The sequence below is a fragment of the Bacillus rossius genome, chromosome 12, assembly GCF_032445375.1.
Source record: "Bacillus rossius redtenbacheri isolate Brsri chromosome 12, Brsri_v3, whole genome shotgun sequence".
Lineage (NCBI taxonomy): Eukaryota > Metazoa > Arthropoda > Insecta > Phasmatodea > Bacillidae > Bacillus > Bacillus rossius.
In genome coordinates, this window is record NC_086339.1 from 35,062,849 (window position 1) to 35,087,597 (window position 24,749).

At 35.2% G+C, this 24,749-nt stretch overlaps 1 protein-coding gene across 8 annotated transcripts in view; it reads left to right on the forward strand.

Annotated features, from left to right (window-relative positions):
* LOC134537832 (FAD-dependent oxidoreductase domain-containing protein 1-like) overlaps positions 1-24,749 on the forward strand; it is a 53,868-nt gene that overhangs the window by 17,655 nt on the left and 11,464 nt on the right. For all 8 annotated transcript variants that reach the window (XM_063378690.1, XM_063378688.1, XM_063378686.1 and 5 more), the window contains 5 exons: positions 7,226-7,364; positions 7,454-7,599; positions 9,135-9,221; positions 16,407-16,560; positions 22,640-22,754. In XM_063378690.1, the coding sequence (XP_063234760.1) occupies positions 7,226-7,364; positions 7,454-7,599; positions 9,135-9,221; positions 16,407-16,560; positions 22,640-22,754 (641 nt within the window). The remainder of the gene's footprint in view (positions 1-7,225; positions 7,365-7,453; positions 7,600-9,134; positions 9,222-16,406; positions 16,561-22,639; positions 22,755-24,749) is intronic.

Here is a 24,749-nt window from a genome sequence, read left to right on the forward strand (position 1 = left end):
ATAAAGCGTCCATATTTTCGTTTGATAATGAAAGTATTTAATACTTAACTATTTAGATTTGACTAGATTGATAGTACACAGTATGTAGAACAATATGTATGTGCTTTTGATATGAAATGTTAAGTTTTTGATTTAGAGATCTCAAACTATTCCTAGACTTCATTTCCATTAGCTCTATTTTTTTATTACTGAGACTAGCTCTATTTTTTGATTTCTGAGTCTGTTACTCCTTGGCTAGTTCAAACTTGGTCTAAATTGCACATCCATAAGAACACTTGAAGAATGTGTTGGGTTCGAAAATACTGTTCAGATTTCGTAAAAACCTTGCTTTAAATGTTTCATTATGAAAATAAAGCCGCTCAAGAACAAAGACTGATTTATACTGCTTTTTATTATTCTTTATGAAAATTTCACATCAGCACAAAGGCTGCCATCTTCCGACCACAACACTGTCCTAGATAATTCACAACACATTACAAATAAAGTTTGTTGTTTTAAGAAAACAAATTACTTTAAACTAGCAGTCCAAGGAAAAGTTTATTTATTACTGTTATTAAATCCCATGATTTCACATGAACTCATGGTACAAACTGCAGTCTCCAAATTGTAGATGAAATGTCCAAAAATGTTTATAAATTCAGCTGTAAAATTTACTTTTCCACTATATAATTATGTTCCTTTTTGAGCCATCGCTTGGCCGCGACCATTGGTTACCATGATCACAACATGACTAAACTACCGACCTGACTACCTCCGTCCATGAAGGAGGGAGACGGTCACGTGTCCTCCACAACCAATCATACAGCAACTTAAGACACACTTTCAAAAATCAGCCAACCCAAATACAAGTTACAAGAAATGAAAAGAAAAAAACACTGCATACATGTCACTAGGGGCTTTCACTTCTCTGTCTCTTTCCAATTTTGATGATACATTTGCCCTTGAGTTTCTACACTCTGTGGGGAACTACCATTTCTGTCCCTTTCTTTCAGGGAACGCCTGCTTTTCTCTTTCTATCTCCAACACTGATATAATTTACCGTCACACTGCATCATCATGCTTTCAAACAAATGATAACAAAAAAAAAGTAATGAAAAACATATGACTTCACTTGAAAGCTTAAACAAGCCAAACAGGTAATAACACATTTTAGCTGCTTTTAAAATTTAGGCTTGCAATGCTATAAGTCAAACTTTTTATTAATTTGATACTTTTTGGCTCTAGATCCAAACAAGTAATAGTAATGCTAATGTTTTAGTTAGCCAAAATTATTTTTAGGATGATACTTCTTATTATTTCTTAATCACACTTGTTTTAATCTTGATAAAACTGAAGTTAAATATAAATTTTCAGACTTTAGAAAGATTTTTATGACAATCAACCTCAAGACTTCTTCATGTGACACATCCAACTACCCCAAAAGTTTAATACCTGTAGGCTTTTGAGAAATATGTGGACAGTTGGGGTCAGTATTAATAAACACTTAAGGTATAAGAAGATTTATTTTTAAGAAAAATCATATCTATCTTGCCTTCAAATGTTTTTGTTATTTGTGCCTTTAAACCTCCAATATTTACTGTAGACAAAGCAATTTGTAAGCACAATTATTGTGATAGTAAACATGGGATGAATCAGTAACAAAGCGGATTCCGTATCTGCTTCGTTGCAAGCTAAAATCTATAAATGTTGTGAAGTGCAGATAATGAGGCCATCAAAGGTTATTTGTGACGTGCATGTCTGTATTATGTAAGCATTATTGCGACCTTCCAGACTTGGCATGGTGCCTGTGTGATAAAGGTTAAGGCACGTAGTTCAAGACTAAAGCAATCGCTTTCTTGAGAGGTTGAGCAACACCACCAACTGGGTTGCAACTCGACCGGGGAAATCGGGAAACCTTGAGTTAGCCAGGAATTTTCTTGGTGCTGGGAAAACCGTGAGAATCCCGTGAGTTTTTGAAAACCATCGGCAGTAATTTGTCTGTCTAGCAATTTGAAAAGAGCTTAGTTTAAAAAAACTGCTCAACGTGCCTACAACTGCATCACTGATGTCATTTTTTGAGCATTGTTCACACCTCAGTTGAAAAACTACACGCCGTGCCTACAAACTGTGTAACTTGTACCACTTATGAGCACAGTTTACAGTTTACTGGTGAACCTCCACAGCGGACATGAGGAATGTGACGTGCTAAGATGATGCTATGACATGGGTTGCCGACAATAGGGGGAGAAATTTGTTCCTCAGTTTTTCTTTCTTCTCCCATGTTTCTTTTTTACTTTTACATTGAAGTTTTACACAGACAGTAATAATATACATGAGCCACGACTTAAAAATTATTTATCACCTTGTTTGTCAAATGTGAAAGACTGGAGGCTCTATTGCAGTAAAAAACAAAAAAAATTATGACTTTTTTTTATATACTTTACTTCACAGAATCTGTGGTTTGTTTTCAAAATATCTACTTTCATTCACTTTGTTTTACCATTTTCAATTTTCTCCTGGTGTTAGTTTCTGGAAAACAGTGTTTTTATTCACAACGTGTAAAATATTAATGGCATATGATCATAGAAAATATAGGGTGCATTTTATAAAGTCCAAGGTACAAACAGTCCCTGAAAGGTGCCGAAGAGGCTGCATCGTGCCGCTCACTCTCCCTCCAGACTATTTGCGAGGCACGCACCTCTTCTCCTGCAGTGGGCGTACACCATTTTGACAACATAGCTCCACAACTCCTGGCCTCGCAACAGTGGGTAACAAACTATTCACGAGACGCTCGCCTCTTCTCCTCTCTTCGCCTGCATTTTATAACATGAAACTAATCCTCTAAACTAGCCAGAGGGAACAATATGAAGATATGCAGCACTGCATGAGCACAGATTACCACGCAGGCTGCAGGCAAGCCACATGAAGGATAATATTAGCAACCTAAACACATCACAAGAAACAATACTCACAGACAATTCATCCAAACTAAATTTTTAGATGACTGACTGAGACACACAATTTGGAAAATACACATTTATTTAATAATTAACTTTAAATGACAATGTGTTGTCTCAGCATATAGACTTAAAACATCAAGCTAGAAACAAAAGTTTTCGTATGACTCACCTTGCCACATGCATGCCGTAGCACAGGTATATGTTAAACATCTCGCTATGACACTGTTGTTTTCACTGTGTTAACAGGTGAAAATGGAAATAAACATAGAGAGGGTCGCAGTGACTATAAACACATTTATTAATTATTAAGCCATAAACAATAAGAGTGAGGTACATTGAACAATATGGCAATAATTCTCTGGAAAACATTTGTCAGCATATACTGGCCGTTACTCAGTGATGACACTGTAATAAATAAACGTAGTGATACTGATCCTGCCTTCACAAAATTATACATTGGCAAAAAGGATTTTGAACCTAGCACTTAGCAATTTACCAATCATAGTGAATCATGATATTTATCTGGCTTAGACTACCCTAAAGGGGATGTTTTAAAACAGTGATGGCCAACTGGCGGCCCGCGGGCCAGATCCGGCCTGTGGTAACGTTTTATGTGGCCCGCAAAAACTATCCGTCGAGACGAAAACACACTTATGCAACGGCTGTACAATAGCTGGAAAATATTAATTTAAAATACTAGCAAATACACAGTCGTCGCTACACTCATTCTGCTTTACATTGGCTTCCATTTCATTACAAACCATACAAATGTCATAGCTCAAACCAAATTAATATTTTTATCGAACACAGCTGCCAAGTAAATTTGAGAGGTTAACATATTGCATGACAAAGAAACGTAACGGTTTACCAGCTGAGCCAGCGACCTTATGTATTTACGTATTTCGAATGTCGAGAGAGTGCAGCAGCATGACTCATATGGCATCAGAATAGCACGGAAACTCGCGGCACACAGATTATCTACTTGTTTACTTTTCGCAAGTTATTTGATGTTGTAGTTAGTTTGAAATTTTTTCCAAATTTAGGAAAGTAGACCGTGAAAATCATGTTTTCAAAGAAGAATGGGAACACAAATATTTGCTAATACTTAATAAGGACATGAAACATCATTGTTTAGTTTTCCTTCAAGAGCTAGCTGTATTAAAAGAATACAATCTCAAACGGCACTTTTTATCAAATCATTAACACAAATATGAAAATTGTTCAGACGAGTCAAGAAAACATCTTGTTGAACAACTGAAAAAACAAATTTCTCAGCAAAAGAGTGTATTCACCAGTGTCAAGAAACCAAGAAGCATGTCTTTTAGCCTCGTACGTTGTTAGCTACGAGCTGGCGAAAGCGAAAAAACCACTTAGTGATGGGGAATTTATAAAAAAAACTCTGCAGTAAGAATGGCAGAATCATTTAATGAAGGTAAGGTGGCAAAAGAGTTTAATTCTGTATCTCTGTCAAAACAAACTATTACTAGGAGAGTTGAAGATATTAGCAATCAAATACTGACAAACCTGAAAGGTTCTATTTCTGACTGTTCGTATTTTTCGTTAGCTCTCGATGAAAGCACAGATGTTACCGACACTAGTCAGTTGTTAATTTTTGTGAGAGCCATCTAAAAAGATTTCAGTATTACTGAAGAACTGTTAAAAGTATGTTCTTTGCATAACACAACCAAAGGTGTACATATTTTTAAGTAAGTTAACAGTGCAGTTGAAGAACATGGAGGTTATGAGAAACTATCATCAGTTGTCACAGACGATGCTGAAGCAATGGTTGGAACATTATGTGGCTTTGTTGGACTTTTAAAACAAAAACAAGCTACCCTGCCCACTCTGCATTGCATTATACATCAGGAGGAATTGTGTACCAAATCAGTAAGTGTGTCAGGCACAATGGCTACTGTTGCCAAGATCACCAATTTGATAAGAGGGGGGAACCGTTCTTTAACTCACAGAAAATTTCTGTCATTTTTAGAATAATTGTATTGTGCTTATGGTGATTTGTTATTACACACGGAAGTTAGATGGCTTAGTCGAGGAAAGTGCCTAGTCAGATTTTTTGAACTGCGGAATGAAATACTTTCCTTTTTGAGTGACAATGTTCCACACTCAACAGATCTCTAGTAAGCACTGAAGAATGTTGATTTCTTGAAAAATTTAGCTTTTCTCACAGATATCACCCAAAATCTGAATATTTTGAATTTGCAGTTGCAGGGAAATATCAGACTGTTTTCGAGATGATGGGTTTCGTTGTTGGATTTCGAAAAAAGAAAAAAAAAACTTCAAGTATTTAAGTCTGCACTGGAACAAAATGACCTCTTCCACTATCCAAACTGTAAGAAGCTCTCGGGTGAAGAAACGGTTACTTTCGTGCAGTTCGTGGAAAATATTAACCAACTGGCTTCAGAATTCGACAGGAGATTTCAAGATTTTGAAACATTCCGTCCTAGCCTGGAACTATTCAACAATGCTTTGAAGTGTAACATTCAGTGTCAGCCAAGAGAATTGCAGCTAGAACTATGTGAACTCCAGTGTGATCCCTCTGTTAAAATGTCCACAGCAACTGGAGTAGAGTTTTGGAAACTACTTTCGCATGAATGTTATCCTTTGATAAGGAATTGGGCCCTGAACTGTGTTCAATTTTCTCAAGTACATACATTTGCGAAGCAGATTTTTCAGCATTGAAGCACATAAAATCCAAGAGTAGGAATAGACTTTCCGATTACGTGTTATCACATTTGCTTAGTGTGGCAACATCAAAAATAGATGTGGATTTTAAGTCGTTGATGAAGAGTGTCCAAAAGCCACAGTGCTCCCACTAAGTACTATAAAACAAAACAAAAATATAAATGTATTTATAAAAGGTATCTGTTTTTAAAAAAAATTCTTAGAATTAAATTTTCTCTATTTAGTCAATTGTAATGGAGTTCATAAGAAAAAGTAAACAGAACATACAAAACATGTGTTTTTTTAGAATTCTGTAAAATTGTAAAAATTATGTCAGTGCGTGGTTTGGCCCTTGAGTGTATTTTGAAGTGCTATGTGGCCCCTGAAGTAAACGATGTTGGCCATCACTGTTTTAAAAGATGAACATAAACTATACTAGGCAGCTATAATTAATTTGCAGGTGCACATCTATATCTTTTGAACAATAATCATATACAAATATAAATGCCCAATTAACCATGTAATACTCATGGAGGTTATAATCCTCACACAGTTAACATGGGAAGGTAAGCGCTAAACACCAGCAGTTATACAAAATTCATTAACTGTATGCACCAGGCTAATGGTGCGAATAAAATTTATTTAAAAAAAGCTTTATAATTAATTACACAGATCTTTTACTGGGTTTTATGTCAACGTGTCTTTAGGCAATGTTTGGCAGTTGTGCAACAAACTCTTTAGGCCCACCACTCAGTTTTCGTGGTTTTCAAACCTCATCATAACTTGCCTTTAATTCCATTGTGATGCCTAGAGTTCCCACCCGCTGGTGCCGACTCTAGCAGTCGTAATGCGCATAGCTCGCCCCCCAGCGATTCTTGATACCAGATATCGGGAGAGGTCGTTTCTGCACTCGTTTCTGCATATAACTGGCACACCATCTCTTTCATGCTTCAAGTATTTGTCCTTTGATCGACAATCCTTGTTTTATTGTTTGTTACCTTTTCTGACATAATTTACAGCTAATTTCTGTAATCAAAAATCAGGGAATGAAAAAACATTTGTCTGTGTGCTTTGTTAGGCCTTCCTAACAAATCAATAATTGCTCTTGCCTTTGGAAACAACCTTTTCAGATGAACATTCTTAAGCACTCTGAAATGTATAATGTCTGCACGTAACCAGAATGATTATATAATACACTAATAATAATTTATGAGAAATGGGAACATTTCTAATCCTTAGTGTATGCTTACTGTTAATGTCATAGAAACTCAAATTTAGACATTTTTTTATGCCTAAGTTTTTGCACCTAAGTGAAGTGTTAATGTTTGCAAGGCAATTTTATAAACTGGAAAACTTATATATTCATAATTTCCTTGAGATTGGTGGAGTGGGCACAATCTTAATGGTAGAGTAGTTGGCTTATAGCTCAGAACCCTGGGCACAGTTGTTGGCGAGTATTGCCAACTACACCATAAAGATTAGCTGTTTGACATTAGTTGTTTCAGGATTATTGTGTACAAGTTCTGACATTCACAGTCAGTACCGAAGGGAATAAAAAGTGAAAGTTGAATCGTTGTGTGCTATTTAATGTGTTCTGTTGTTGGCAGGGTGGACCCGTGGTCTCTGCTGGGTGCATTCAAGAGAAAGGCAATAGCTCTGGGCACTACCTATGTGAAGACAGAGGCAGTTGGGTTCGAGTTCAAGAAACAGCCAGGTGCCGAGGTTGAGGGCGTGGATAGCCTTCTGGTAAGTCAGTAGACGTGGAAAGACAGGTCCTTATTTAGTTACGTCGGGTCACAGAAAGTGTGTGCAGAGCTGGTTCTTGTGTTGCGCAGGTGAAAACTGACGATGGGGAAACACATCCCATCAAGTTCGACAAAGTGATCATAGCTGCTGGCGCACGCTCTGGAAATGTGGCGAAACTGGCGCGGATAGGCACGGGAGAGGGAGTCTTGAGCGTGCCATTGCCTGTGGTTCCCAAGTGAGTGTTGGCATGGTTTGGGCGCTGTTAACACTGATGTGATTTGACAGTTACTAACTAACATAACTAAGCTTGCAGCAATACACAAATTTCTAGTTCATTTTCATGTTCAAACACAATTCACAAAATACGAAGTACTTCAAGTGAGATTGTCATTTTGTGTACTTATAATATCATTATCACTACTGTCTTTACAAGCATTTGAATCATTCTCATCTTGTCTTATTTCTTAAGTCATAAGGTTCATTGCAGAAGTTCATCCCAGGCACAGTAAGAAAGTCTAGTAATAGCGTGTGCGGTGAGCTGCAGCCAGCCTTTGATGACGTTATCCCTGAATCCGCACTTGCTTTGCACCAGTCTCTGGATCTAGTCCACTCCTGTATAGATGTTTGTTAAATAATATCAGTTAAGTGAACCTTTAAAGTTAAAAATAATAAATTTTTTTTTAATCTCGCAGCATCTTAAGGGACGTAGGTACCATTGTAAAGAAAATAAATTATATAACAATTAAATTATACTTATGATTATGTATTTGTACCATTTTACACAACTACGTACTTAACATATACTATCAAAAATATTTCTACAAAAATTGCTTATATAACTTGTTATAGTGTTTTTGTCTGAAATATCAAAAGTTGACTATGTGAATTTTTTTAATAATAAATAATTTCTGTGAAAACTGTTCAGTTCTCAAGGTAAATTTTGAGTTCATTATCAATTTCAGCCAAATCATTAAGAAATTCTGTATATTTACCCTTGTTAAGTGATAAAGTAGACTCATCATGACTGCGAAAAGCAGTTCTTGTTTAGCCAAAAAATAAGTTGCTCTTGTAATATGGCTTGCGATCCATCTGTTCTTCCGTTCTTACTCATGGATAGTGCTTAGCCGATACCGACTGCTAACCATAAATTCTATATGTGTTTTACCGAACTGTTTAAGCTCTTTCAGACACACAATGTGGACTGCTCGTAGCGTTATTGTGACACTCATCTACACTACCAAAATTATTTTTGTTGCTTTGCATTTTTCAACTAAAATGATAATGAAATATTTTTATTGTTGTGCACTGGTTAATGGAAGGGAAATGCCGCTTCCACAGCCTCCGTGGATGCTTCGCCTCTGAACAGAACATTTAGGCTGGGCAACAGTTTGAGATTTCACAAGAAATCAATTTTGGCATAAGAGTCAGTTATTGTCTTGCACTTTCCCGAGTCTTGTAAAATCCATTCAGAATGAGATCATCTCACACCTTACAGAGGCTTTCCTTTTGTTTTTTTAAGCAGAGGTGTTACGTGAAATGACCGCGATCAGCACCTTTTGTTAGAGAGCCACACAGCAGGAGCACCTTAATTCCCTGGCTGTGATACATCTCAGCCAGTTTTTGAACAACAATTTGTAATCCAGACCAAATTAACATATTTTTTTTTCTGAAATAAAACAATTTAGTTGTAGTTAGTTGAATGTTTTCTGTAAATATTAATGCAATTAAAAAGATTTCTACTGTAAAGCGTCCCCCAACGTGTGTTTCCAGGAAGAGGTACGTGTATGTCTACCACTGTGCAGATGGCCCTGGTATGAGTACTCCGTATCTCATCGACCATAATGGAGTGTGGTTCAGGTAATTAATAGTTTCGTGTTGGACCGATTCCAAAAACTATTCTGGTTCCAGTTCTGATACTTATATTTTTGAGTTTGATTCTTCAATTTTGATTCATATTCCACCAGATTCCATACTCCTTATAATAAGGTTTTTTTTAATTTCCTCCGCCACAAACCCGGATACTAAAATTAGTTTATTTTACAAATGCAATTATAAATGATAATTTGTATTTATTAATAATTAAAAATAATCATAGATCGGGGTGGCTGCTTGCATTTAATTGCTTTGTGAATTTTAATTGTGCAAAAACATGGAATTATGATTGAGTTACATGTGTACTCCAGTATTTTTTAGATCACTTGTACAGACAACAGTTGAAATAATGGACCATTTTTCATAACTTAATTTTTTGTGGTAATTTTTCTTTCTTTCCGTGTATGATTACAATGGTCTTTTGTTGTGGTGTAACGTCTTGAAAAAAAATTTATTTCAATATTTTTAAAAATATATTGCTTACCTCGGTAATGGGGCAAGATTACTTTGAACATTGTAATGTATTTTTTATGAACATGTTATTAAAGGATTAAGGTATTGAAATTGTAGTTAATAGTAGTGGTGCACCGATGCGGATACCGATGAATCGTAATCGGCAATTATCTTAACGATTACTTTGCCGATTATCTACGTCCCGGTGTAATTAAGTAGGTTTTTACTGTGTAATATTTTGTTACACATTTTAGGACGAAATACAGTAATATTTGTATATATTACAAACTTCATCTCACTCCGTCATATCATGATTACAGATATTTCGTTAAGTTTAATAAATCTCATTGCCTCGAACAATAAAAAATACATTTTTCCTACACGTTTTATTTACGTTTCGTCTTTTGTTCTGTCTTTTGTTTAGTGGCCTTGTACATTACCTATAGCCAAAGACGTAAAATAGATGGCACACAATCAAAATACCACAAGCAGTTGCAGTCAATTCTATGACAATTTATCTTTTCGAGTCGTAGTAGCGGTTCAAAATCGTGGTCCCGATACCTTCTAGAGTTTATCACTGAATTTTACCAACTCGTTATGGGTGTCTTTGGTAACATTATCTGTTGTGTTTTTTGTATGTGACGTGAAATGTGAAAAAGTATTTATAATTTTATATATTTAGTCAACATAAATAAAATCACATGTGCTAGAATTGGTTTTGAGTCATTTTTATATAATTATAGTGAGATGGAGAGTAGGGAAAAAAAAGTAAAGTGTAGAAACATTTTTCTATAAACTCAAGTGAACAAAATAAAGCAACATATTTACACTGTTAAACGGTAATTTCTCGATGCAACCTTATGTGATAGTCGATGATAATGCTAGTTTTCCTAAACAAAAACTTACCCATTGTAAATTGCAATTATTAGTAATGGTACGTTAAAATTGCAATTGCGATAAATGCGAAATAGATGCGAAATTTCCGGGTTTTTGCGAAATATATGCGACGATTTAAAAAACTTGGAAGATCATTAAAATAAGTGCCGATTGGCCCTACACAACAAATAACTACCTTTGAGAATATTCACTTCAGCACAAAATATTATGTTCAGAATAAGACTTAAATTAAATATACCATTAATGTTTTAACGGCAAATACATACGTTATTCAGGGTTCGGCAAACACAGTCGTATAATTTTGGTCACGCATTCGCGTTTACTGTCGAATGTATAGTAAAAAAAATCCCGTCCATGCCCGCTAACAGTGCGAACACAATATATCAATATTATTTTTTTGAAAATTATTTAGCTTGCAACATTATCTAATCAGCTGTAATCAATACGAAACATCTTTCGATTTTGCTATTTTTTGCTTCCGAGCGTTGTTTACTAACAAGAAATTACAACACAATAAACACGTCACGTCACGTCACAAACTCGCCGCTCTCCGCGAACAAAAGCTGTGATTCGACTAATCGACTTCCTACATAGATGTAGTTCCAATATCGACAACAGATCGCAGCACATCTGAAGTGCTGCCGCGTTGATCTGGCGTTGGAAGTTTGAACTACATGCACGTGCGCGAACCTCAGTTTACCGTCGACGCGCTCACACTGTCCGTTTCGAGGCGTTTATTATCGCATTATTTTTAATTTCGCTGCGCACACACTGTTTTGGCTGCGTTCTGATCAGATCACCATAGTTTTGTATGTACAAATGTTGTGACATTTGTCCAGTCGGTGCATTGTGTTCATTTTGTTGCATTTTTTTTGTGCGTCGGCGGAAGTAGGTATAATTTTCTCTAGATATGGGGCGACTCAAAATAACTATTAAAGACCGTGCGAGAGACTACAAAGAAGAAAAATTTTATGTAAGTGAATCGGGAATTTTAATTTGTGGGCTATGTAATATAAGGTTGGAATGGGAGAAGAAAGATAACTTGGATAAGCACTGACAGTCAGGTGGGCATAAAAACAAAAAAACAAAAATTGAAAGTGACCCTCAGTCCAGCAAGCGGCAAACCAGTTTGTTTGAAATAAATGAAAATGCTGAAAGGTTTTTCAGTAGCTACAATCTTGTGCTTACCGACAGGAGGAGGAAACTGACAGAAAATAACTTGGAGACTTTTGCTATATTAAAATTCAACCAGTAGGATTAATAATATTTACATTATGGGTGTAGTACTGTAATGAAAGTGAGTGGACATATAGGTATGGGTAAACTGTTGACTGACAGTACACAGGAAAAAATTTATATTTTAAAAACTATTTTTTTCAAGCTATAAATAGTATAACATGTTTATATCTTAATTTTATAGATGCTGCAAAATGCAAATTTTCTCAATGTATATGTGTTATAAAATGCTATTTTGCTAATTTTATAAATGCTACAAAATGCTATTTTTCTAATTTTATAAATGCTACAAAATGCTACAGACCACAAAATAAATGCTATGAAAGGTGTTTGTAAATGCTCTTTTAACGTACCTCTAATTATTAGACTGTAGTTCAAGTTGTTTACAATAACAAATATAAATAGAAGGTAATTTAATTTACACTTTGCAATGACTAAATAGTGTATTTTATATATTTTTATACTGTTATTATAACTGTATTTTCAATTTTACCTAATGTTGTTATTAAATTCACATGGCAATAAAAAAATTTGTGTGCATTATTACACTTAAAAAAATTTGTTCATTATAATCTGTAACTGAATCTGTATCTGCCGATATTGCTCTCATAATATGTAATCGAATCGGTAATCGGTAAAGTCATATCGGTGCACCACTAGTTAATAGTTAACTAATAACAATAATTGCACACAAATTTTCCTCAAAAATGTTATCAGTCCTTGTGCCACCATATGTGGCATTTGCAGCACACTGTCCAGTACTCTGCTGGAGGGTCAACATAAATTTCATCAAATGCAAGACACTGAACTATACAAATTTGAGCTGACATTATGCATCTTAGAGAATCAAACTTCAGTTTCTTAGTAACATCTTATTTTGTTATCTCGAGACTCTTGTATTGTTTTAAATGTTCCTGTTACAACTTCTGTGCCTCTCTCTGAAGCAAAATCTCTTTCATGTTGGTGGTGTTATGACACTTGCACATTGCTAATGACTTAATGAGTTATGACTTAACTTTTTATCTTTCACACAGTCGTCATTTTTATATATATATATATATATATATATATATATATATATATATATATATATATATATATATATATATATATATATATATATATATATATATATATATATATATATATATATATATATATATATATATATATATATATATATATATAGGGCCTGGAATTTTTCGCAATCGCGAATTTCGCATGAAAACGCGAAAAGTAAGTACATTCGCGAAAACCACAACATTTCTATATTACACTGCGAATATATCCCCGAAAAGTACCATTACAGTAGAATCCCGCCGATGCGAGCCCCCTCTGATGCGTCCATTCCGTTTATATGACCGTTTTTTGAGAAAACATGAAAAATTTAAGCAGAGAAAGTCGAAAATTTGAGTAAAATCGGCTGAAAAACAAGTCTGTTACACTTTGTTGGGCTCTATGCGTTCACGTTTATCTTGGCGAGAGCTGTACTGTAAGCAGCCAGGCATACAAAAGACGTCTAAAAATAGATACCACCCCTCTAGACTGGCCACAGGGCAGTGTCTAGACGAGCTCGGCGCCTCCACTATCGCACGAAAAGCCGCCTCAGCTGTCATGTTATCTTACCCGCCCGGCGGCTTGACGTCATACGTGACGTGACGCTTGCTTCTCCCATCCCCTCCTAATTCTTCAAGGCTCATCCCTCCCAGAGCCACAAACCATGTAAAAACAACCCCCCCCCCCCTTTTTTTTTTTAACAGCTAACATTTCAACACATTCCCTCCCTTATTTCAACCTTCTGCGTGAGAAACTGTCAGCGTGTTTTTTTCTCTTTTTTTTTCTCTTTTTTTTTCTCTTTTTTTTTTTTTACGCTGCGAAGGGATGTGGAAACGATAATTGCTTGAGCTGTCAAAATAAACATCGCTGACGGCAAGGGCGGGAGCATCCTGTCGTTCTGTCGCTGTGATTATCTACTCCAAAAACATGTCACAGCATTTCAGGATAGCATTGTTCTTATTTCTTTCGTTTATAGCCGAATGTTTTCTACTTGATCCACACAAGGTTAAAGTATCCTTTAACCCAAGTCTTGTGTTTCAGCATAATTACCTTATTTTTACATAAGCCGTGTTCGTGTATGGTTTTGATGCTCAAAATTGATCTGGGGTATAGTTCACACTAAGTTTCTTCTCATTTGTGCGCTGGGGTTTGTTCAAGTGGCAACCCCATGTTCCTCCACTCCATTAAATACGAGCATATCAGTATCAGAAACATGGGTTTTATTGTACTGACAATAGCACAGTGATGTGCAAATTTTGCAACTGTAAAGTTTCATGGGATAGAAAAGATTTCATTGACAAACACCTAAAGTCGGCTAAGCATGTGGCATTGGCAGCCAAAAAAAAAAAAAATTTGTAGTTGCAAACATCTATAGCAACGTGTCTGTTTTGTGTAACTGTTTTGGATTTAATTGGCTGTTATTATGCATATTAGCCTATTCCTAGTTTACATGGATTGTTTATTAAATATGTAAACTATTATATTCAATAACTGCACAATTTAGTCAACATTTAAAATACCGGTAAAATTTCCATTGCATAACGAAAATACCGACTTTAAACCACCGCTTTTCTAATTTGAAAGTACCGCTTTTTGCATATTGAAAACACCGAAATTTTCCAGGCCCTATATATATATAATGGTTCAAAATCAAAAAAAAATTTCAGCACAGTTTTGGTTCAACAGTAGTAACATTTCTTAAGGTCCTGGCTCAATGTTAGTACCATTTCTTGAAGGTCCTGGCTCAACAGGAGTAGCAATTCCTGATGTTCCTGGCTCAACGGGAGTAGCATACTTGAATTTCCTTGTTCTTCAGTTTACTCTGCCTCTTGTTCATTGGCAGTTTCATTATTAGCAATTTCTGAGGGACAGCCTTTAGTTGCTGTAGACTGAGCAGTAGTATTTTTACTTAAGGATTTTTCCATAACAAGATTATGATCGGTGGTTTTTGGTGCAGCAAAAACATTTTCGTTAAACACAAGGGGATTATAAGGCTCAATTCCACGTTCTTTGAACATATTATCTGAATTACTGACCATAGGTGCTTTGAAATAAGCAGTGCTTAATAGCTCACCAATTTTTTTTGACAGTTATGGCTGGTCCTGGATTAGTGACCATAAAGTTGTCACAAGCTTGGCTGTTCCTATAGGTCACAATCTTGGCTGTTATAGGTCTTCTTGTGGTTGCTTGCAACTCAGAACACGTCAAAGGTCAAAGGACTCTGCCCTTGGCACAATAAGGAGATTAACTCTGTCATTGTTTTGGGATGTTACAAATTAATGTGGCCAAAATTTCCTAATAAAATTTCAGAAACACAAAAGAAGGTTTAATACAATCAGTAGAGCCCTAATCACAGCTGCAAAATGCACTGCCTCTGTCTGACTAGTCACTGACTAACATGACCTGTCATCTCCCCAGGAAGGACCAAGGGCAATCATGTAATGTAATTTCCAACCAATCACAAAATTGCATAGAAAAATATCATCCAATCCTGGCACATGGCAACAAGTCATGCATCCCTTTTCACGCTCAAGTAATGTCTGTCTCTCTTGCTCTCCAACTTCCTGTTACGAAATGTTGCATCATACCGCTTTCATACAAAGAACCTTAGCAAACAATACAAAAGAAAAAAGTGAAAGCACATTAAAACCTTCATGAGTAAGCAAAATCAAGTAAAAATACCTGTAAATGACTTTTTCACAATAAAGCAAGCAACTTATCAGAAATATTATAAAGTCTAATGAAAATTATGTTCATAAAAGTGTTGCAAACACACGAATACCTCCCAAAAGAATAAACAACTGTTGTTTACATAATAACAGAAAACCTTATCATATTTCATTTCTAATAATAAAAAGCTAATAAATCTTTAATAAAGACACAGTTACAAGTGGGGAAGGCAGTCGCCAGGGTTGTTACACATGTAAACAAGCTCTTTGGGCTGGATTCCCATACCAGGTGCAGAAACTTTCTGTATTTCAGTCATATATTTGTGTGCACTTGTATATTTTATTACTTTTGATTAATTGAAAGCATTTTGGTTTACAGCGTTAAGTTTGAAAGTGGTTTGTTTCTTACTCTTTAGAGAAGAAATTGAAAGAGTAGTGTTAACATCAAACGAAACTGAAACTACGACAAAATGATCATATTTTGTAGTAAGAAAATGCTCTAGCAGTGTTCAGTATGCAATAGCGAATTTCGGTACTTATGATTGCATAAAGCTTTATGTGTGTAAACAAGTGTCTGTTCTTGGGGCTGATGTTTATGTACGTACATATATTGTTATATTAATGTCATAAAGTATATTTATTTGGTGCTGTGGCATTGGTTGGTAACAGTAAAAATAATTTGAAGCAAATAAATGCAATTCTAGAAACAATACTGATGGATAAAAAAATATTTATTTACCTGCAGTCATCAGTGGCATAGAAGAACGATGCTCTCTGACAGATAGTCACCTTAGTTCCTGAACCTCAAAACACATACGTAGAGCCTGCGCAGTGTTCTGATTGGTGTCGCTGGTTGCAGGCGGGAAGGGCAAGCGGGCAACTACATCGCAGGCATCTCTCCGCTGCCGGAGGAAGAGCCGAGTGTGGACAACCTGGAGGTGGACTACAGCTTCTTCGACAACACGGTGTGGCCGCTCCTGTGCCAGAGAGTGTCGCAGTTCGAGTGTCTCAAGGTGGGTCTGCGGGGACAGGCTGACGAGCCGGGCAAAGAGTTTCCAACAAGCAGTTTAGTAACAGTATCAGCAGCATAATTTGAAAGAAGATGTAATAAAATACTGAATTCTCACATTCTTTACTTAATGTGAATTATTGCATTTTGATGCCTTTTTTTTTTTTTGACACTTCCTTGGTTGGTCCGTTATATAAACACGGTATTTTTTTTTTTGTGGTACATTTTGATGCCAGATACGTGCTCACTGTCCGCTATGTGCAAAACCAAAGCAAATACTGTGCTAACGAAAAACTCCGACTATTTGCATTGTGATTACTCACTAGTAGAGACCTGCGAGTACTCGAATTTCGAGTTCGAGTCGAGTTTTTAATTAGTGCTCGGACTCGGCACGGCCGTTCACGACTCACGAGTCGAGTTCGAGTTTAATGATGTATTTTCAGACTTTTTTGGTTAGGCCGAAGTATAAAAATATTTAAAATTACGTGTTAACTAACCTTGTTTGCGCATGTAAATAAAAGAAACCCATTGTATCTTTCAGTTCAACGTGTGATTTTAAATTTCCGCTCAAAACACCAATGTAAGCAATGTAAAAATATTTCACTTTAACATTAAAAACGTATCCTACCTTTCAATACGACCATTCTATTCCAGTTATCAGGAAAATGTTACATAATAGTTACTGTGTTTGCGCAGGGGTTCTTTAATATAAATGTACATTATGATTAATTTTTATCACTTTCAAGAATCGTTAACAAGTATAAAACGTAAACAAACACAGTATAACGCGCCATTCGTCCTCCATGGATCACACACTTTAGTGCACGAGACGATCTAAACAATCAATTGCTCTTTCGCCCCTCTTCAAGACAATTGTTTTTAGCTGCGCCATCTTTTGGTTATTTATACAGCACGTTTTAAAAGTTTCAATTACCGCAGATACAAACGTTAAATAAAAATTATATTTTATCTTATATAAAAAATAGAAAATCCAATATAATGTTAATTTATGCAGGTTAATTTTTGGACTGTTTGGTGTCACAACATGGCCGACATGCTCTAATTGTTTTGCCATGAAGGTCGGAATGTTGCCTGGCACAGCAATGCTCGCGACGCGCGCTACTAGTGCGGAGCTATGGTTATCTATGGATGAGAGGTTTGTTTACGTTTGACTTGGCACGAGGCAAACAATATTGTTGATTGAATATTTTAATCAGGATGGATGGCCAAAAAGATAAAAAGAAACGCAAGAAGTTTACTTTGAAGGAAAATAGGGGTGAGCCGATGCCGATTGCCGATTATTAAGATCGGCCGATTTTGGTCATTTTTGTCATTTGCATGATCGGCTTCATGCATGCCGATCCTTTTTGCCGATTACCGCTTTCTGAAGACAAAAAAAATCTCTACGTAATACAAAAGCGCCGACATATATTTTGCTTCAGAACTGTTGCTTGACGTTTTTAAGTAACATTTACGTTACTTACGTGTTTTAATCTTTTCTGCAGAAAAAAAAATAAGTAAAGTTATTCTTAAAAAATAAACATATTCATGAAAATTACGTTTGTTAAAAAAGAGTAAACAAAAGCCACCAAAACATTTATTAAGTCATGCATAGGGGCCTGTTCTTTTCGCGATTGCGATTAAACGACGATAAACGCGAAATCACCGTAAAATACAGTTTTTACGCGAGATCGCCATAACACAGGGTTTAAACACGAAATTTAGTATTAAAACACGAAATCGCAGTGTTTTTACTCGTCACTGGTAAACAAACACCGCAACATGGCCGCCACTGAACATTAGTCATAAATGCACTAAAGCAAACAAAAGCTTACACACGTGCACGTTATAATGTTAAACTCAAAAATATACTGTAAAAATACGTAAAACTACAGCGTTTATTTTCCTTTCCGGCATAATGTTTGGATAGATAAGACAAACAGGCGAAGTTTTAAAGCCTACGCACACCGCTTGGGGCACTGACGTCAGCTTGGAACAGCGACACCCGATAAATACAAAAGCAAGCAGATGATTGGGCGAACGGTGGCGGTGTTTGGAACAGCCTTACGTGAGTGGCCATACCACGTCAGCCGGGGGTGCTGGCATATAGTTCGAACTGCGTCTTAATATCAAGCAGAAAGCATTTTAAATTGCGCCAAAAAGCGGAAAAATGTAAACAAACATTCATTTTCAAATTGTGTGACAATGATTAGTTGGTCAACAGTGTGTTATAGATTTTGTTAAAGTGATTAATAGACAAACATTCATTTTCGAATTGTGTGACGATGATGATTAGTTGGTCAACAGTGTGTTATAGATTTTGTTAAAGGGATTAATAGATTTCCAGATTAGTTTATGGGAAAAACAACTAATAATCAGTGTCTAAATCAAAAGTTTGTCATATAAATATATGAAACCTATTTGTTTAGGGTATTCAGTAATGAGTAGTTTCAAGTAAAATTATTTAACTTTAGTAATTTAAAGCATATTTTTCAACCAACTTAAAAAAGCACTAATCGGTCAAAAAAATCGGCATGATCTGTACCACATTTCTGGCATCGGCATGATCGGCAAATGTGGTGATCGGCTCACCCCTAAAGGAAAATGTGGAAATTTTAAAAGAAGTTGACAAAGGCAGGAAAAATGCAGATGTGGCATGGTCGTTTGGTTTGGTGCCCACTACACTGTCAACAATAATAAAAGATCACGAAAAAATTATTAAACTGTATGAACAGTCATCTTTATCTGCTGGTGGCAAGAGACATCGCCTAGTAGATGACGAGGGAATTCTATCCCAATAAATGTACATATCTGCAAAATAGTTTAAACCATTTGCATACCTGCCAACTTTTACGGATTGTCCGTAAGTTTTACGGATTTTAATACTATTTTACGGTTTTACAGGCATCTTTAATATCTTACGGATTTATTTTTGCGTGGCGGTTTATTGCAGTTCACTGTACCGGCCATGTATACCTGCCAACTTTAACTGTACTGGCCATGTTACCGACGCACCGGCGGAAGACTGAATGAAAACAAAACAGGAGATAGTTATTTGTATATGGTTTGGACTGGACGGTCTATGGTCATTTTCCACTTACCGCAACGAAAAAGTGCTTCCTTAAACGGAGGAACGGACCACAATTGTGACGTCAGCCGTACCTCCTTTGTCTGTTCCTTGTCCCTTATATTATAGCCAAAATGGCTGACTATTGTTCGTAGTTCCAATGTAGTGCTGTGCAACCTTTTTTTTTCCGTGTGTGTTTACATGGTGGGAACCGTGAGTTAGCTAGCCAACAAGAAATATATTCAGACTTACCGTGCTGCGTATAACAACGAATTCCCGTGTATTCTGAAATCGCAAAAAGGAGAAACTTTTGTGTTTTGCACAATGTGCCGGTGTGATTTTAGTATTGCTCATGGAGGTAGGTCTGACATAACTACACAAGTTAAGTGTCCTAAGCATAGGAAAAACGTGCTTTCCACAGTAATTCAGAATATGAGCGCATTTTCAGTATGGTCAAAAAAAAACAACCCAATTTAGGTCCTCCATGTCATCTGAAACTTTGCAGTCTATTTCTGTGTTGAAATCAAGGAATTATGTTTGTTATGAACAAGGTTTACCTCAGATTTATTAGATAAAGAAAATAAGGCACATTCAGTCTTAAAATTGCATCAAGGATGATAATCAGGAGATGACTGAAATATGTAACAAACATGTGATATAGCAAGGTATGTCTTTAAGTAATCTTGTTTAGTGAATACTATTGCTTTTGTTTTGTACTTGATCATTTTGCTTTTCATATGCATGCTGTGTAAATTGGCACATTCTGGATAGGTTTAGTTTCCCAGTACATTTACAATATTGACTGTATGAGGTTTTCATTCTAGGCCATTGATATGCCCTTCCTGTCATTAGCAAATTATTCCAAATGGAATAGAAAAATAGAAAATAATTGCACATAAAGCATGTAAAAAATTGCCGCATTTGATTTACGATACATTTTCCCAATTTAAAAGTTTTCTTGATGACCAAACTAAAAAATTGGCAGGTATGCACTTGTCATTTTGTGTTCGACAGATATAAATTTTGTATATGTAGGCCTAGAATTTAGGCTACTGTATTAAGATAAGTATTTTTTTTTTACATTCTTGTTGTTTTACAAATATTTGCTTCCAAGCTAATGTAACATTTGATCCCCTACTACTTTATTTTCAAAAATTCAAAAATACTACGTTTTAAAGGTAACTTTCAGAATAAAGTACTTTCATTACTAAGTAGGTATAAAAGTTGAGGCTTTATTGATGTACTTTATAACGAGATTCTACTGTATCCACACGCCGAGAAAACCTTGCTCCAGAGCACATTGAACAGCTGGTGTTTCTCCTTGAAAGACTTTTACAAAAATGTTGATTATCGTTCCTATAGTAAAATGTTGTTGGTTTTTTTTTTTTTTTTTTTTTTTTAGTTTTTTTTTATATTGAGTTATGTTCAGGCCTTATATATACAGTATAACTATTCTTAAAAAAAAGTTGATATTTATTGTATGGCTACAAAAATTTTCTGGAACAGTGGAAATCCTTAATATACCCTGCAGCTAGGACTGGTAAGAATGTTGACAAATACTTTTGCACTTATGCTATGGTTTTGAATAAAATTTTGCTCGGTGTCTGTGATTAAAACATACCTTTATACTTTTTTTTTGTCAACAAGTAAATTTTAATAATACTCTGAATTTTCAAAAGAAACAAAATTATTAAAGACCATGAAAATATTTGCAGCAATGAGAATTCTCACACCTGAAATTTGTATAGGGCCTTGATATTTGCTGGTCTTTAAACATGACAGTTATATATATAAATAATGGATATTTATGGATTTTACTACTCGACTCGAATTTAACTCGAACTCGAAACATTTCTTGAATACTCGCTCGAACTCGGACTCGACCTAAAAATCCTATACTCGCATGACTCTACTCACTAGGATTTCATTTGTTTTGGGTTCCACAGCAGCTAATACATTCCATTAGCTGCCTTTTTTTTTTTTAATATGTCTTCATAAAAATTTGCAATTAGCAAAAAAAACCTAAAAATTGGAAATGGTAAGTGAAGCAGAGCCTTAGCTTTAATTCGCTTAGCTTAACCACTTCTTACTGCACTCAATGTTTGTATAAATGTGTATATACTGGAGTTTGAAGCAAGTACTTGTACGTACTTATAAATTTTACACACTATGTATATATTTTTATAAAAATCAAAGCAGTTTTTCTTGTTTTTTTTTTTTTTATAAGAAATATAGCCATTTTTAAGTAAATTGTCTTACAAAAATTTGTCTCACAAAAAATTATAGTTGATATGAAGCAATTATCAACTAGATTTTCAGTGTTAATTTATTAACTGTCATTATTTTCCAATTACTGAACAAAATTATGCTTCCTATAGCTTTACAGTTTCGATGGTAGATTATTGAGGTCTAAGGGAGCTTGTACTTATGCTATGTACTATTCATTGGTGCAGTGTTCAGCTGAGCTTTTTGCAGCCATGACATCTCTTGGTACACTCTCTTCAGTAACAAGTTAATCAAATCTTATTTTTGCTCTCCAAGGAGCAGAACATTGTAACTTACATTCTGTTACCTGAAAGAGCTTTAGAAATATAAAATGCTCTGAATATATATATGTGTGTGTATAGCGAGAGAGAGAGAGAGAGAGAGAGAGAGAGAGAGAATCAGTCATTTGGCTGGATTGGCTTAGCTTCTGTTTACTTCAGTATGCTGGAACTACAATTTTTTTTATGGTGCCATTTTTGACTATTGGTTATTTGCAATATCTATCAGCAGAAAGTTACTTTTATGCTAGTATCGTCATTTGATGTAAAGTATTGTAATTTAAAATGCTTTTTTTACCCAAGCCCATTGGTTTTGCATGCAGGGCAGAAAGAGGACACAGCCTGACATCTACAAAGACACTGCATGTTCACTAACAGCACTTGCTGTGATTCCATGTAGAAGGTTGCGACTAGGTGTTACTGTGTAATAGTGCTGCAGTGAGCATTGTTCTTAGTTAGCATTGTTGTTTCAGGTGAGGAGTGCGTGGGCTGGCTTTTATGACTTCAACACGTTTGACGAGAATGCCATCATCGGACTTCATCCCGCCTACCAAAATCTCTACATGTGCACTGGGTTCAGTGGTCACGGTGAGTGTTCGCAGTTTCAACTAGCCTGTTTATGAGGACATGGAATGTTTTGCCTCTTTCAATTTTTTTTGTAATTTGTCTGAAGTAGGTACACATACATAAATCTCCCTATATCTTCTCCTTATCTATATCTCTACATCTCTTCAGATATCTATATATCCCTTGCTCTGTATCTTCCTATCTATATCTTTACAAAACATAAGAACACACAAACATTCATTTATATACATATTTATACCTAACTATATTTCTATCTATATTTTTACCTGTTACACGTATTCAAATGCAACTGGGTGTCAAAATTTCAAAGTAATCTGTAAAGAACTTGGGGAGATTCAAGATTTTGAACGAACGAACATTTACTTTTTTATTCATATAGATTGTAATACAGTAGAATAATAAAATATTTTTTTCATTCTAGCATACCAGCACAATGTCAAATTAAACTTAAATACATAATGTGTAAATAATTGCATTATATTAATGAAAAATATGAATTCATCATTATATATACATATAATAAAACCGTTAAATATGTAGAGTCGCGGTATATGCGAAAAAAAAATGCTAAAAATCCAAAAATACTTTTATTCTATGCTCTTTCACTTCCTCTTTTCAAATCAACCGGCGGAGATAAGAAATTCCAAATACTTTAGGAGATATCGAATTTTTTAATTTTCATCACAATACCTGCGTATTCAAGCTGTGAATACCATTGTTTCTGGTTTACGAGTATCTATTATGTTTCTTATTGGACAATTTTGTCACGTGACAGTTCCGTGATTGGTCAATTTTGTCACGTGACAGTTCCGTGATAGGCCAGTATTCAAATGAACCAATACGTGATTATTTATTTATTTATTTATTTATGTTCTGTCGGAGGTATCGCAACGTAGGTGAACGACATCATTTCCTTCTAATGGCAAAGGAAATGTACCCGCCTCCAACTTAGGTGGGCTTTTAACGTTTCTAATTTTAAAGTCTTATTTTTTATTTGGATATTTTTGCGCAAGTAATAAGTAACAAAAAAAATTTACGTGAGTTGTTAATGTTCATCATTTGTCCGGGTTTGTTAGGTCAGGTCAGTTACATTATAAATACTTTAAAACTACAGAACCATTGAAATTAAATCATATTTTTAATGTACACTTAGTTTGAAAGTATTCATAATGTAACTGACCTGACCTAATCGACCATTTTAGTTCGTACTGTTCATCCTTTGTCCCGGTTTGTTTGGTCAGGTCAGTTACATTATAAAATTATAAATATTTTAAAACTAAACAGCCATTAAAATTAATTCACATTATTTTTTATGTCCACTTAGTTTGAAAGTATTAATAATGTAACTGACCTAAACTAATCAACCATTTTATTTATTACGCATTCAAGAACACACTGCAAAATAACAAAAATGGTGTCGTTCGAATGGCTGTACAGGTGTTGTATTGTTAAACTAAAAAATTCGATATCTCCTAAAGTATTTGGAATTTCTTATCTCCGCCGGTTGATTTGAAAAGAGGAAGTGAAAGAGCATAGAATAAAAGTATATTTGGATTTTTAGCATTTTGTTTTCGCATATATCGCTACTCTACATATTTACCATAAAACCACCAGAAATGTAAAATACAGTCCATAATCAAGTAAAGCTGACATGAGAAACAGTGCCCTTACAAAATGTTATGAAATCCTTTCTTTTGGTGAACGGGGGAGGGGGGGGGGGGGGAAGTCACCAAGCCTAAATTAGAAATTTAAAAAAATAGGCGATTGTAAAAAGAAAACCAGAAATTTTTGCTTGTTTGTTTCATTTTACAAACAACTTTATGCAACAGAACAATTTTCAATAAAATTTTAACTTGAGAAACGTAAAATACAAAACAATCCGATCGTAAGAAAACAATAGCAAACGGGTATATTCAATTCAAAGATTAATGAATGCACAAAATATGAGATCCGTTCCTTGGTAAAGCGCGTGCACCATTTTCATAATCATTGCTA